Consider the following 15,986-nt stretch of genomic DNA (forward strand, 5'->3'; position numbering starts at 1 on the left):
TAACTTACTCTGAAGTCTTTCAGCAAATATAAATATTCTGACCCAGAGGCAACTTGCTAAGAGATCAAGTATCTTTACCTTTGAATATTGAAATATGTAGCAGAGTAACAGAACATTTCTAATATTTTCCAAATATATATTATGATTTCTAGTCAAATCATATCAAACTACCTTTATTTCCTATAATAATGACCCAGAGGAGTCCTCTATTACTGCCGAGTACCAATGTAGGGATGAATATTTATATGGCATTTTATGATTTCTAAGGAGTTTTAAAGCACATGTCCTCCTCTGTCCTCAATGTTGTACAATGGGTAGAGCTGCAGATTAGGACACTGACATCACTTTATTTAATACTGAACTCAGCCCCTGACTTTTCCCCCATCCCTGAAATTCATCTTTATCCGAGTATTTTCCCCCTTAGGACTTACTGTCTTCTAACATGCTATATAGTATACCTGTTTGCACTATTAGTACTCATTATTTCCCACTCCTAGCCAAAAGTCAAGCTTTGTGAGCATAGAGATCATTGTTTTTGGTTCCATGCTGTATATCAGATGCCTACAAAAGGAACATTGCCCACTAAGAAAACTAAAAAACACACTCTGTCCCCACATGAAGCGGTTGAGCTCTTAAGAGAATGAACATCTTTTGAACCCATGCCCTTTTTCCTCTATCCCTGCAGTGCCTTAGCAGGGCTCTGGGTGAGTGGCAAGTCCTCAGCACACTGAATAGAGTGTCCACTCATGCAACGCCTGAGTCATCTGTCTTTGCTTTCTATTGCTGCCCTAACAAATCACCACACATTCAGTGCCTGAAAACAACAGAAAGGGGGCAGCATTGTGGCCCAAAGTGTTAAGCCACCACTTACAGCACCAGTTCATGTGCCGGCTGCTCCGCTTTCTATCCAGCTCCCTGCTCATCTGCTTGGGAAGGTGTGGAATATGGCCCAAATGCTTGGGCCCCTGCCACCCATGTCAGAGACCCAAGTGGAGTTCCAGGCCTCCTGGTTTTGGCCTAGCCCAGCTGCTCATCCCTCCATGCCACTTTGCCTACAGGAACTGCATTCTTAGCTGCAGGCTGTTGGTAGATTCACTTCTTTGGTGCTGTGTTCATCTGCTCCTTGGCTGTCAGCTGAGGGCCCTTCTCAGCCACTGGAGGATGCCCTCATCCTTGACTTCCTCATGTTCAGGGCCAGCATTGATGAGAAGAGTCCCTCTCGCTCATCCAGTCTCTCCTGCCCCTTCTGCCACATCTCACTGATGCTGTAGGATAATCTCCCTGTCCTAAGGTCTGTATCCTTACGTTTGCACAGTCCTTGGGCCTTGGACCATACCATAAACTATTGTAACATCAGGAGCAAAGATCACAGGGACCGACACTCTGTCTCTGCCACCATTTTAACAGATGGAAGAGTCGCTTGCCTTCTTCTGAAGCCTGAGTAGGTGAAGTTCAGAGGTACTAGTGGAAGTTTACCTTACAGAAATTAAGTACTATTCTTCTTGAACATGTTTTGTCATTCTCAAATTTTTATTATAGATCAGAAGAGAAAATGCCACATTTGACTTAACATAAATTTTGGAAACAAATAATTTTCTATCATTATTTTTTAAGATTCATTTATTTAAAAGAGTTACACAGAGAGAGAGGTAGAAGGAGGGAGGGAGGGAAAGAGAGAGAGAGAGGAGAGAAGAGAGAGAGAGGTCTTCCATCCATTGGTTCATTCCCCAGTTGGCTGCAACAGTCGGAGCTGTGCTGATCTGAAGCCAGGAACTTCTTCCCTGTCTCCCAGGTGGGTGCAGGGGCCCAAGGACTGGGGCCAGCTGGATTGGAAGTGGAGCAGCCAGGACTCAAACTGGTGCCCCTATGGGATGCAGGCACTGCAGGCGGCAGCTTTACCCAGTACGCTACAACACCAGCTCCCTCTATCATTCTTTATTGGTAATGCTGTTTTAAGTTATTTTGTAAAGTTTATTTAATCCACAAGGGTTTATCACCTTCCCACAGTCATGCTTCTCAATGTCCTACTCCATCATGGAGTAGAATGTGGCATGGAGAAAAAGTAATGTCAACAAAAGTTAATTAGGAGAATCACCTATTACACAGTCTGACCTCATCGTCCCACCCAAAGGTGTCTGCAGGTAATTGGGCAAGTTCTCTGCTGAAAGTCTTCTTGCACCAGAATTGTATTTATTCATATATAAGATGAAATCTTTCATGACTGCCCTACTTCTCATGAAAGGAGACAAACAACTGAGAACAGGCCGACTCAATGTGTTGATATGGCATTTTCCTCGCTTTCATAACATCCCCAAGAAGGCAGAAGGTGGAGAATTTTTCTTTTTTGCATCTGTGCGTGAACTTGATTGTTCTAAGTGGTGGTTGCATACCTTGAAAATGGAATAGAAGTTAAAAGGAAAAAGCTGGCCGGTGCCGTGGCTCAATAGGCTAATCCTCCACCTTGCGGCGCCGGCACACCGGGTTCTAGTCCCGGTCGGGGCGCCGGATTCTGTCCCGGTTGCCCCTCTTCCAGGCCAGCTCTCTGCTATGGCCAGGGAGTGCAGTGGAGGATGGCCCAGGTGCTTGGGCCCTGCACCCCATGGGAGACCAGGAAAAGCACCTGGATCCTGGCTCCTGCCATCGGATCAGCGCGGTGCGCCGGCTGCAGCGGCGGCCATTGGAGGGTGAACCAACGGCAAAAGGAAGACCTTTCTCTCTCTGTCTCTCTCTCTCACTGTCCACTCTGCCTGTAAAAAAAAAAAAAAAAAAAAAAAAAAAAGAAGTTAAAAGGAAAAAGCTAACTTTTTTTGCTTGACAAGTATTTGAAACCCCTTGAGGGGAGATTATGCTGTTGTTTTCATTATAGGATTGCTTGAACTCCCTGTTTACCTTTCCCAGTGAGGCAAATGGTTCTTTGATTTCTGTGATGTTGCCAGCAGTCAGTGCATGGCCATCATTCAAGCTAGATATCAGAATTTTCACACTGGAGTCTCTTGAGTGTACAATTCCTGCTCCCCACACTATTTCCAGGTGTGATGTAGCCTCTGATTTCAACTTGGAAAATTACTGTTCTTGAACCAGGCATTAAAACCGTTTCATTTTTGGTGCCAGGAGCCACCTGTGGTCACATGCTTGTTTTCCCCACACCTTTTCCTAGCACCTCTCTGGATCTTTCTTTGGCTTATCCTCTTCATTGTTCAAGGTGGCGTGGAGCCATAACGGCAGCATATGTTCCATCAGCACTGCAGGCTGCCTTCACCGATTTATTTTTAACTTTCAGTCTCTCTTAAGTAATTGCTCTGGAAAGAAGCTATTATCTAATTTTAAACTGTGCACATTTAACCTTTCAGCCACCATAACAAGTATTTATTTAAAACAATCAGAGTTGCTGCAAAGTAGCATAATTTACATGTGTGGCTCACTGAACCAGGACCCTTTCTTCCTGGCTTTTCATATGTGCGTGTTGTGAGTGTTTTTGAGGCATTGTGAGACAGAGCACTCCCATCTGCTGATTCACTCCCCAGATGCCCTCAATGGCTGAGGCTGGGCCGGGCCGGGGCCAAAACCTGGAACCGGAGCTCAAGCCAGGTATCCTGTTTGGGTGGCAGGGACCCACTCAGCTCTGCCTGCTGTGGGCTGCACTGTTGGGAGGCTGGGGTCAGGACCTGGAGTCAGGCATCAGACATAGGCACTTAGATCTGGGGTGCGGGCATCTTAACCTGGGTCTAAATCTCTAATACCGCATTAGCGCTACATCACAGCAGTCCTGGTTTCACTAGATTGTGAGCTCCACAGGATGAGGGATTTATCCTGTTTAATTCTGTCTCCGCAGCACCTAGACCAGTGGATACCATGCAGGAGTGCCTAATAAACATGTACTAAAATCCCGCAAGATAATACCTGAAACACATGTAACATGATGCCTGGAGTCGAGTGGCAGTAGCCACACAAGGTGCCGAGCTGTTTTTTCTAAGCGTCATTAAACCTCTTAACTGTTGGCCAATAGACTTAAAAGATGACAAATTTTATCTTTTAGAAGTCTTTTGCAGAAGAAATATTGATCCACCACTCAGCCATTCTATACTGACCTCAGATAACACTCCTTCAAATGAAATAGGTCTCTCTCCGTTCAGTCTGCTGACATGATTTCTGGGCTGGCTGCTAAGTAGGAATGAAGGAATGGAAATTTATTCTTATGCCCTGATGTGTGTTTAAATCTATCTGTGGTATAAGATGACTTGTCCCCTTTTAATATTATCAACAAGCCATGTTCAGGTTTTCTTTCCGGCCATTTGCTCTAATGCTAAGAAACAATCTATGTATCCTGAGTTGGCTTCTTTGTATTCTCTCTCCACTGTCCTAAGTCATAGTTTAAGGAACTTATCCCTTTTCTCATTTCATGTTCCATATGGGCTTCTGTAGTGTTCGGAGCGCTATGGAATCTTAGAGCTAAAGGCATCTCATGATGAATAAAATATATTCTCAGTGAATAAAAAGCAAAGTGAGGTGTTTCTAGCTAGTTAGTGACAAAGATAAGATGTGAAAGATTTCCTGACCCATGACTGACTTTGTGCCACCCCCCTTCTTTAAAAAAATGATTCACGAGCAACCAAACCTAACCATATAAAGACCATGTGAAGGTGGTTTGGTCATTCTGTTTCCTCATTTGAGTCTTTGCAGGGATTGCAGTGCTGAAGTTTTAGATCAACAGTTGACAGCATTCTGTAAATGTAAACTTATTCATTTAGCTCCATCTCGCCTAATAGTCATATACTGGCAGAGTTTTTGGCTCTCTTAAGCATCTTGTAGGACTTCCAACAATTGGGTTCCATTTTATTCAGGATAAGTTTTATAGTATATTTATTGCTTGTGGCGCATATACTGCATGAAACTTTCCTTATGTAGTTAGAATAAGCCAATGTAATATTTGAGTGACTACCGTAGTGTATTTTATGTGATATAAAGATTCAATAGCATTTTCAGTTGTTGGCGATTTTCCCATCAGTCTTTCTGTTTTTTACGTTACTATCTATTTTTTACTTTTATTTATGTCAGGAGGTTAAAATGCATAAATATCTGTTAATACTGTAAAATGTATTCTCATTTTACTCACAGCCATAAATTTTTGAAAGATATGGGAGTTATGCACCCTGCAGTCTTGAAGCGCTTCAATACATAGTAATTTGCATGATTGTTTTAATCTCTAATCATATCACTGTACAACTCTTGTACAGCTGTTAAAAGAAGTCACAACATTCTTGAGGCAACAATCAGACACAGCTGTCATGGGTTTAAAAAAGGTTTTAGGAAATAATTATATCTTCATTAAGTTTGAAATGTTGAAAATCTACCACTGCAATTAAATGCACTGCAAATTTTCCTGAAGCTTTAAACTTTGGCCTCTGCTAGACAGAGCGTGGTCAGGGCACGGCAAGTCTGTGGGATGGGGCTGAGCCTCCTTGCTCAGTGACCGGCAGAAGCAGAGCCCCTGTCCAGAACAGAGGGCTGTCTAGGGAGCAGGTCAGAGGGAGACAGAAAACCTCCCTCTTAGGCCAAGTTCAGTAATTGATTAAGCACTTACCCAAATAAGCAATGTTGTACTGAACACAAACTTACTCATCTTCCTTCTTAAACGATGACGCTGGGAAATGTGCCCACCAAGGGGCTAACATATTTAGCTCTACATCTCACTAACTATTCAGGATATTTGTAAAATACTGAAATAAACCGTGCATGTAGGGTGTCGAGAAGCTGGCCGATGACACGAGGAAGCATCCATGTCTAAGTTTAAAGCTGCAGTGTTCACCGAGTCGGTAACTTTTGCCATGACCTCTGGCAGCTCAGTAGAAAGGACTTTTCTTGTACATTGCTTTTTATTTTTAAATTTTCAATTTAGCACAGAAAAATTCCTAGTCATTCTTTTCCTCTGCTCCTTTCGCTGGTGGGTCGTCATTGGTGAGTTCAGTTTGTGTTGCAGTTAAGGTGTTATGCTGGGGCTAATCTCTGTAAAACGCTAGCATTTGTTCTTTTTCCCTATCATCAATCTTTCACACTCATATCAAACCCCTAATGTATCAGCAGGTTTCCCAGAGCTACTGGGTAAAATTACCTTTGCTTTTGGTAAACTCTGAACCTTGGAGCCGAGGTGTTTTCAGTCGCCCCCTGTGGATTCTGCGAAGGCTCTCTGCACATTCCTCACTGCCAGTCACCGCTTTATGTCCTGAAACCAGGAGCTTGTGCAGGGCCCACTTATTATTCCAATTGTACCCACCTCCCTTCTGTAAATGGAGAGTGTGCACAGCTATTTCCAATCATTGCTGCTGCTTATGCAAACTACCAGTGACTGTGGCAGAACTCCCAAAGCTAGATACCTTGCATGTATTTGGCACGCTACAAAGTCTTTAAACCTGCTTATTTGTCTAAAAGTTTCTTTGCAGTTCTGACACAACAGAAATTGGTAGATTCATCTGTATTCATAGTAGACGCTACAAATAATTTGTCTCATTAATTTCATATCTTAATAGTTTACATTTAAAATTCTTATCCTCCTTTTGGCATACCCTCTTTTCACTTCCCTTCACCTCTGTAAGTTACTTTGCTTTCAGCCTTTCTGACTGGGACCGTCCTTAGTAAGAATGGATTCCGATAGAAGTGGGGTTTCTGGGATACCCAGTTCATGATGCATGCAAGCATCAGGCTGCTAACTTCATTCTTTTGGAAAACTGTCTTTGAGGAGAGTACTTTGCTGCCTCTGACTAAAGACTCCTGGTTCAGTACTGGGAGTCTTAGATTTACAGTAAATACCTGGAGAGGTTTGGAAAATTAACAGAAAAAGATTGCCCCTTTTTCTATGTGTAGAGTGTGTTAGTATCTCCTGCCTGCAGTAAGATCCCTACCTATTGTTCTCAAACTTTGATTTTCTGTTTGTCTTTGAAAGCCTTAGGTTAATGATGATGAAATAATGGCCATATAAATTTGTAATTAAAGACACTCAGTTTGAAAGCCACTTAGATGTTTTACCCTTCAAAATACAGTGTGTACGTGCATTTATTTTGTCAGCATTAAGTCATAAAAACTTATTAGCACATCAAAAAAATCATCTAGAGGATCTTATCTCTAAAAGATGTCCATCATGGAAATAACTTATACAGTTTTCCAGAGTTGCCAGTGCCTTACACATGATATTTTATATACCGAATCGCACATATTCTCTTCCGTGTGCAAGTCACTACAGCACCAAGTGTTAATGGTTATATCACTTATGATCTGCAGAACCATGACTATTTTCCATGAGATGCTTCTGTGAATGACAGTATGATTTATAGGCAACCGAATTACTACGCTGTATAATACTATTTAACATATTTTGATTTTTGACTGTTTAGAATGGCCAGCCTTTTTTTTTTTTAATGAAATAAAACCAATGCTAATCACTTAGGTAGGTTTTCTTTTGAGAATTTTTTCTTGTAATTGTAATTGTAATCTAGATTTTTCCTAGATTGATCTAAAGGGAACAGGAGTCTCATCCTGCACTCTCTTTTTAATGTAATATAGTTATTAATATGCTATTTCAGCATGGCGACCAAAGAGTAAAGTACAAAGTTTTGAGTATACTCAAAAACAGTTTCCTGATCTTAATGAATTATTTCAATGACATTTTTAATCCAAAATTTTCTATTTCATTTCTTATCGTGGCTGCATCTTTATTTTTATACTCCTATTTATTATTTTGTAGTGGGTACACCTTATTACATGTCTCCAGAGAGAATACATGAAAATGGATACAACTTCAAATCTGACATCTGGTCTCTTGGCTGTCTACTATATGAGGTAGGTAGTGTTGATAAATTCCATCTATTGATGCCTCTTTACTGACTGTATTTCCCCTATCCTTATAATGTACACTTATTTTTCTGGGTGATATTTAAGAATCAGCTTTCTACCTATGAAGACTTCATTGGGTTAATTATATTTATAATAAGCATTTAAATAACTGCTACCATCTTTCTATATATTTGTTCATCTAATGTGGTTTAGAATTATGTCTTTCTGATGTGAATTTTTTAGCTGTAAACTTTTATGTAAATATAATGCTTTTCTGCATATCATTTTTACATATTTGAACAGCTAGGAAAACTTGCTTAGTCCATTGTAGGAGAGGTATAATGAAATAGATTTGAAATATGAAAGGGTAGTAAGTATTTATCAATATTTTGTTTCACATTCACATATCTAATTCAGCTTTAAGGGTAGTTTGACTACATATAATTCTTCTAGGTTATCACTTAATTTAGTTTCCATGAGTAATGGTTTGTATTGGTAGAGCTCTCTCTCCTGCTCTTATCAAAGGAAGATGAAATCATATAGGTAGGTCCTCTGGAAAGATTACACTGCAGTTATTTAATAGGCAAAAGAAAGCCTACGACTGACACTCTTTACAGCCATGTTATAGAGCAGAGGTTTAATCAAACTATCTCACTCTATGGTAACTTCTGTAATTTTTTAATTGAATGGTAAAAACGAATGTAGGCTTTGAGGCAAAGCAGTTAATTAAAAACTACCACTAACTACGTTTTGGTAAAGTGAAGGAACAGAAAACAGAAAATCATTTCCATTTCTTAGTGTATATAAAGGAAATGTGAAGTAGATGGGTAGAAACCAATGTGTTTCTTGCCTTGTATTTCGTGTCATGTCCTCTTAAGGGTGTGATGTGGTCTTTATTTTAATTGTACCACCATTGCTTGCAAGTGGAGCTGCAGGAGGTGGTTTTTGTTTTTTTAAACGTATGTTAAGATCTTTCATTGTTGATTACAGATTCCAACTTCCTTTAAATGACCTGAAGTTTTTAATTTTATTCTTCCTACTCAAGTAACCAATGGCTAAAGTGAAAGGATTTTTAAATGTTCTCAAGTAAACCAATTTTTAATAAAAATATGAATTAATGATGTAACACGATAACATCTTTATGTATGCACATGGGATTATAAGAGATTTATAATAGTCTTTTAATAATTTGGTACATTGTTGAAAAGAAATGGTTTCATATTATGTTACTATAATGTTTAAAAATTAGCCACTTTGTACATTTAAAATCTTTATATCTGTTTAGGTCCCTTAGATTGCTTCAGGCCCTAGGCTAATACTATCAAAGCAACATTTTCCCATTAAGCACCTATAAGTAAACGGCAAATTGGTTTCCAATAATGAGATTAAATTTAGCAACAAAGAAAGTTCAGTTGAGGTAATAAGTGTTTCAGGGAAAAGTTTGCGTAGTTTTTTAGAGCTAGCAGTCCCCTGTCAAAACTGAAATAATTTCTACATTCTGAATTTGCCTTTGAGAGTGTCTCATTTTTAGGTGTGCTTAAAGTAATCACCAAAATAAAAAGTATTTCTTTGGACACTCCTACATCCAAGAATTATGTGTGCTGTGGATGATTTCCAGTGAAAGTATTTATCATGCCAATGTTAATTTTCAGCTCAATATATTTTTTCCATTCCTCCCTGCAAGACTTTTGGAAGAACTAGAAATTTTCTAAAGATTTAATTTACCTTTATGTGCTCTCTCCTTTCACTGATGTTTGAGTACAGTGTTCATAGAATACTCAGCAATTTAGCTTTTAAAATTTGGCCCTAGCAGCACGCAGAGATTTTGTGTTGCAGCCCACTAAGAAATTATTATTACCAATGGAAGAATAGGAAGCCTTTTCTGAAAATGCATTTTTTAAACTCAGAAGATTAGACTTTCAAATATTCCTGAAACCTCAAAAAAAAAAGTCCCTATCAGTACAGTTTTAATTGATATGCAACAAAGTAGACTTTACTAATTAAAATCAAGATGCTGTGCTTTTGCTACACGGACCTTTACATGGAAAAGTAGGTTTTACACATTTCCTTTATTGTTCCGCGCAGCAATTGCATCCTTACAGGGTTGTAGGTTGGTGGCTTACAGTTCAAAAAAAGAGAGAGCTGCCACCAGCCCCGAAGACAGACAGTGGGCTTCCGTCCCTCCGACACCCCCAGAATACTAATAAGGGAAGTCAGACCCTGGAGGTCAGGGAGCAAGTCAATCATTCTAGCGATCGTCTCAGTGTGGAGGATCAAATTAGCCTGAAAAATTCAGCTGCTGGGAGGAGAGGGCGAGCAGCTGTCAGGGGCAGCATCGAGATGCACTAATGAACCAGATGAATAGTGCAAAAGCCTGAAAATAAAAACAGGACAGTTGACATTTTTCATCTGTCAAAGCAGGAGATGCATGAAAATATACTATTCCTGTTTAACTCCTTAGGGGACATTCAGATGATTTTTTTTTGTTAACACTCTGCAGTATTGAGACAAAAGTACTGTAATGAACTCCCAGCATAAGAGAATTCATATATATGTAGCATTTACTTAAGGCTTTGCAAACAGAGCTCACGCTTTATATATAGTGTATTTTTAAAGATGGCATTTTAAAGTATTTATTGTATCAGAATGCTTCCTTGCATTTTAAACAAAAACATGGTTATCATGGTCCCTTTTCTGGAAATTTCCTCTCAGGTGGAGTGCTTTATTTGTTTGGGAACAAATTGTGTTTGCTTTTTTTCTTGGACGTGTGGAGCAACTCTGTTCCTGAGGTGGTTCTGTGTAGGTGCATTTGGGTTTCCGGTAATGCAAACGCCTAGGTAAAAATCGGTCTGCTCCTTTCCAGGTTGCATTTCCACTGCCAGCCCCTCCCGGGCAAGGCTCTGAAGGAGTTAACGCCCTGCGTGGTGCGCAGAGGCAGATGAGAGCCATTTTCAGCTTGTCCTGTCCCCACTGACACTCACTGAGTAGCACAGCATGGACGAGCGTGTTTCACACACACGCTGCCTGTCTGGGGAATGTACACATTGTCCTTCCAAAATCAAACTTATTAGCACATGTAGAAAAGGGTGACTGACTTTGGGGCAGCCTGGCACTCCGTGTTGTATTCTTGCTGCTGCGGTTCAAAGATTTAGAAGGTTTTGAACAGGATACGAACATTTTAAATTGAATTTTTAGTTTGTAACCCTGCTTACCGCAGTACTCTCTTGCACTTTAAATGTCAAGTGAGAACCTTGTCTTAAAATAAATTTAAATTCAATAATGTCTTTTTTAAAGTTGCTCAGCTTTTGAGTTGTGTTCTGCACAGTTATATCTCATTTGGAAGCCTTGAATTACACCCATGATTTGTAGAGGTTTTACAACACATTAACTGCTTTTGAGACGTTATCAAAAGAAAAGAAGGTCTAATTCATTTTAAGCTGTTTGGGGATGGGTTATAATATGCAAATAGAAAAGACTATTTTTTTCTCAGAACCTTTCCCTATAGAAGCTGTTATGCAAAGTAAAAATGCTGTGCGTTCTATTCCCTAAACCATTACCAGATTGTGATTCAGTTTTAGCTGCAGTCTCCTGTTTGCTGTGTTGTGCCCTTTGCTGGCTGAGCTGTGCCTTCGCATGTCTATTTCATCATGAGACATGCTTGTCATTCCATGACATTGTTTACATCATGTTTACAGAGTTTTTAAGTCAATCTATTCTTCGTATTGTTTTACTGGTTACTAAGAAATATGCTAACTATTTCTCTTCTAGGGGATTTTAAAGCACTGAAAAAATTTAACCAAAGTTGATGATATTTAGCACTTAGTACAGAATTCTCAGAAAGGAATATTCGTCATCATCCACATGCGCAGATAACTATTTAAAGCATTTGTGATTATTGTCTGCCCCAGTGTAATGTGCTTGAGGAAATCAACTTTAAAGTTGCCCTGTAACTATATCCGTTTCATTGGGAGCATTTTACAGATGGCTGCACTACAGAGTCCTTTCTATGGTGACAAAATGAACTTATACTCACTGTGTAAGAAGATAGAACAGTGCGACTACCCACCTCTGCCTTCAGATCACTACTCGGAAGAAGTAAGTCATTTTCTGTTCCCGTCTTTGGCTCTTGTTCATTTTGCTGATGTTTGTTTGTATTTTATTAAGAACTTTTACTTTGTCCAGACATACCAGTGGATAGTGCAGGCAGCAGAAATAGCACTTTTCTTGGTGTTTTCATTCTGTTGGAGACTTGGTGTTCAGAGCTGACTGCAGTTCCTGATGTGGAGAGGAACACAACACAGCATGTGCTGTGAAATTGGCCACTTCCCAGGTGTGATGAGAATAGTAGCTGACTTTTCAGAGTGCTGAATGCAACAGGGGCAGACTCGAATGCTCACACTCAGACTCTACGTAGCCAGCATGTCTGCTAGCCCCTCACTCTCCTCTCCTCGGACCAGCAACGACAGAATAGAAATTATAACTGCTGGCAGAGGGCCCTCCTTTCCACATTGTCCCCAAATTGAAACATTAGCCACATGTTTCTGAACCTGCTTCATTAAGCTTTCTCGTCCCTCCTTTGACAACACCTGTCCTGTCACCACCTTGCTGCTACAGTCAAAATTCCTTTGGGGAAATATTTTGAAGTTATTGTAGAAGTGTTAAAAATTATATCAGGACTGAAATTTTTCCAAGATTTTACCTCATTAAGATCAGAACCTGAATCCTTGCTTGCTTTGGTAACCTGTTGGAGCGAGTTGTTTTGGCTCTACCCAATACCTAGGTTTCCATTGAAGAAAACGTCTCCCATTTTGGCCTAATGCATCATGATTTTACCCATGTTGAAGGACGAGGTGCGCAGAAGGGCAGTGTCTCGGGTCAGCTGAGATGTGTTCAGAAAAGCTCTTTTTGGAATGCTCATCAGGGTCCACTCGGAGAAAACATTATCTTGAGTCAGGATATCTTGGCCTCAGGAAAATGAAAAGGAACAAAGGAAAAATAGAAAACAAGTACAGTGTTCACTTATTAGGTAATCCTGTCGGTCTTTCTATTGTGAAATGAACAGCATTCAGTCAGTATTAAGTGAGGAGATTTGAGATCAAGTAACAGAAATAAGTATCTCTAAAGAATGACCATATATAAAGCATTTGTGTTTCTAGAATGTAATAGGACTTTTTCTTCTGTTAGTTTTGAAACAAATAATCAATGATGTCTTTTTGCTTCATAGCATTTGTATTCAGGTAATTAGAATCAACTCTTAGAAGGCAGCGATGAAAACTTGGAAGTATTATCTTCATTTGATGTTAATGCTATTATGTTAGCCATTTTTAATTACTATTTTGGGTATGGAATATAAATATGGCATTTCACAAAACCAACTTCAGAACTATAGTCCTGGAAATACAGTAGGGTGTGAACAATAATGCAAAATGATAGCAAGAATGTCAGGGGCCTTTCTTTGTTGTGTCATTCATGCTGTCTTCTTTTTTCCATGAAGCGCATGAATATTTCACATATCTGCATCCTCATCCCCTATTCTTCTTGACTAATTTTCAGACTGTCTGAATTTGCATTTCACATGGTAGCTGATTAGGAGATGCGAGTGCGGCAGCGAAACCTCAGCAGGCGGTTACCATGGTGACCTTCAGCAGGATTTTAATGATGATACCACTAGTGGTTCGTTGAAGTCCGCCTGCCTGCAGGGCTACTTCACTGCAGCTAAGTGTGAAGTTGGATATGCGGATTCTCAGCCAAGGGGCAAATATCAAAGTCTGGCCCACATAGAAGGTCTTGGAGTTGGGAAGGGAAAATAGATTCCACTTCTTACTTCCCTCCATATAGTTACCAGTTTTGAGAAGAGCTATAAAGCAAAACACATTATTTGGTGTACTTTCCAAAAAAGAGCACAATTCCTCATTTTGGTAAAAATCTGTTGTCATGCTCTGATGAAATAGAAGGCCATACCATCTGGGTAAATATGGAAAATAATTCCTACTAAAGAAATGAATATAAAAATATGCAGACTGTATCACAATGCTACTTTAATCTGTTCAGTTATGTAGAAGAGTTCTCAGAACAAGAGCTTTGAAATGCAGATGTGCTAATAAATATTTTTTCTCCTTAATAGGAACTCAGTTTGTTTCTAAAATAATTATTCAGAAGTAGTGGTTGCAAAAGAAGAAAAAGACAGATTTGGTGCTGCCATAATGATATCTTAAATATGTCTTTATAAAGAAGGCTCTTTAGATCTTTCAAAAATCCAAGTTGCCATTTAATTTCGGTGTGGCAAAATTTAATTAAAAGACCAGTTCATTAAGTGTCAGTTTTATAGCCCCAAACAATCACAGGTTCTGTAATTGAAAATAAAAATTGTAAGCAAATTAACTTACTAAATGTGTACTTGAGAGCCAACCAAATTTACTTGACTGCCACTGAGTTTTCAAGGCTACTGCCCAAAGAAGATTGAAGGCAGCATGTCACGAGAGGACTGCCTGTCCCTGTCACGGAGCCCTGACTGACGGGTTCCTGAGGGAGCCGAGATAGAGTCATTCCATGTAGAAGGACTTGCAGTCTCAGACCTTGAGGTTTTTTTCCTTTATTTTCCTATACTATATTCTAAAGCACAAGTACTGTTAAGCATAAATCCAAAACATTTTCCTTTGTAAAAATAAGCCTCGGTGTCAAATCTTTCCTTTTGGATTATGCTAGTTATTACATATGACTAGGATTCAGGTCTGAAATTTAGCTGCACATGAATGAATGATACAAGGAGATGTATATTAGTGGGCTTACTGAAATATTTGTTTGATAATTTTTCATGGTGTCCAGCATTCTTTCCTATTTTTTTAAAAAGAGCTCACTTACATATCACTGGGAATTACAGTATTTAACAAAAGTCATGGGTTGGAAAAAAGATTTCCCCTTAGTTGTACCTTAAATTAAATTTGTTATTACTGTTAACAGTAAATGTTCAATAAACATTTGCTTATGCACAAGAAATTATGATTCAGAATGCCCTTCATAGTATGCCCTGGGTTTATCCCTCACGTTACTTATCACGCGACCCTCCAAGCTCTACCAGCGCCAGTTCTACCAGAAGTTCAATTTTTTTATGGACGAGTTTAACAGAAACACTCGTTCTCTTGCTTCTGCACATAGCTTGGACATCATCTACAGACAGTTTCCCTGCCCCTGCCCCCAGCCTGTCCTAGGTCCTAGGTCCTTGTAGCTACTTCTTCAGCTACTTCTTTGCATGTGGCCTCTCCCGCCAGACTGTTAGGCACCGCCCCCTGAGGAGTGCTAACTCTGTTGCTTCTCTGTCTCTTGGACCTGACGCATTCCAAAAGGTTTGAAGGAATAAAGTTTTTTTTTTTAAAGATTTATATTTATTTATTTGGAAGGCAGAGTTACAGAGAGAGGTAGAGACAGAGAGAGAGGTCTTCCATCCACTGGTTCACTCCCCAGATGGCCGCAACGGCTGGAGCTGAGCCAATCCTAAGCCAGGAGCCAGGAGCTTTTTCCTGGTCTCCCATGTGGGTGCAGGGGCCCAAGGACTTGGGCCATTTTCTACTGCTTTCCCAGGCCATAGCAGAGAGCTGGATGGGAAGTGGAGCAGCAAGGACTAGAACTGCCCATATGGGATGCCGGCGCTGCAGGCTGGGGCTTTAACCCACTGCGCCGTCCCCTAAAAGAGTAAATTTGAAAACAGAATGAATGAACCAATAAATGAGAATTGAATGAGTGAAACTGCTCCAAAGAATTCTCTTACTCTAAAGATAGACATTCTGGTTCGAGTTTTCCTTTATTACTATCCTGTAAAGTTTTAAAATTCTTTTACATAAGCACCATAATCTCTGAAATGTCCAGTGCCCAGTTACTGAGAAATAAGACAAGCAGATCATTTTCTGTCAGTTACAGTATTTGAGACAGTAGAGCAGTCATCAAAATTACACATTTATTCACTAGATTATTTCATGAGACTCTTAGAGAATACTTATACTGGTAAATATTCAGAAAGCCATAAAATGTGACTGTATCGAGTTAACTCTTTAAGTGTTATGTTTTCTTAAATCTGAAAATTAGACGTCATGTAGAATATGGGTTTTATTTTTGTAAACATTTATTAAAATTTCTTGTTGACACAAAGACTACACAAGAAAGGTTGA

General features: G+C 39.6%; 1 protein-coding gene across 2 annotated transcripts in view; it reads left to right on the forward strand.

The window, feature by feature from the left end:
• The window catches only part of NEK7 (NIMA related kinase 7), a 151,060-nt gene that overhangs the window by 119,789 nt on the left and 15,285 nt on the right, over positions 1-15,986 (forward strand). For both annotated transcript variants that reach the window (XM_051821072.3, XM_070055072.2), the window contains 2 exons: positions 7,736-7,830; positions 11,806-11,919. In XM_051821072.3, the coding sequence (XP_051677032.1) occupies positions 7,736-7,830; positions 11,806-11,919 (209 nt within the window). The remainder of the gene's footprint in view (positions 1-7,735; positions 7,831-11,805; positions 11,920-15,986) is intronic.

Source organism: Oryctolagus cuniculus, chromosome 13, assembly GCF_051225735.1.
Source record: "Oryctolagus cuniculus isolate XC-2025 breed Fujian yellow rabbit chromosome 13, ASM5122573v1, whole genome shotgun sequence".
Taxonomy (NCBI): Eukaryota; Metazoa; Chordata; class Mammalia; order Lagomorpha; family Leporidae; genus Oryctolagus; species Oryctolagus cuniculus.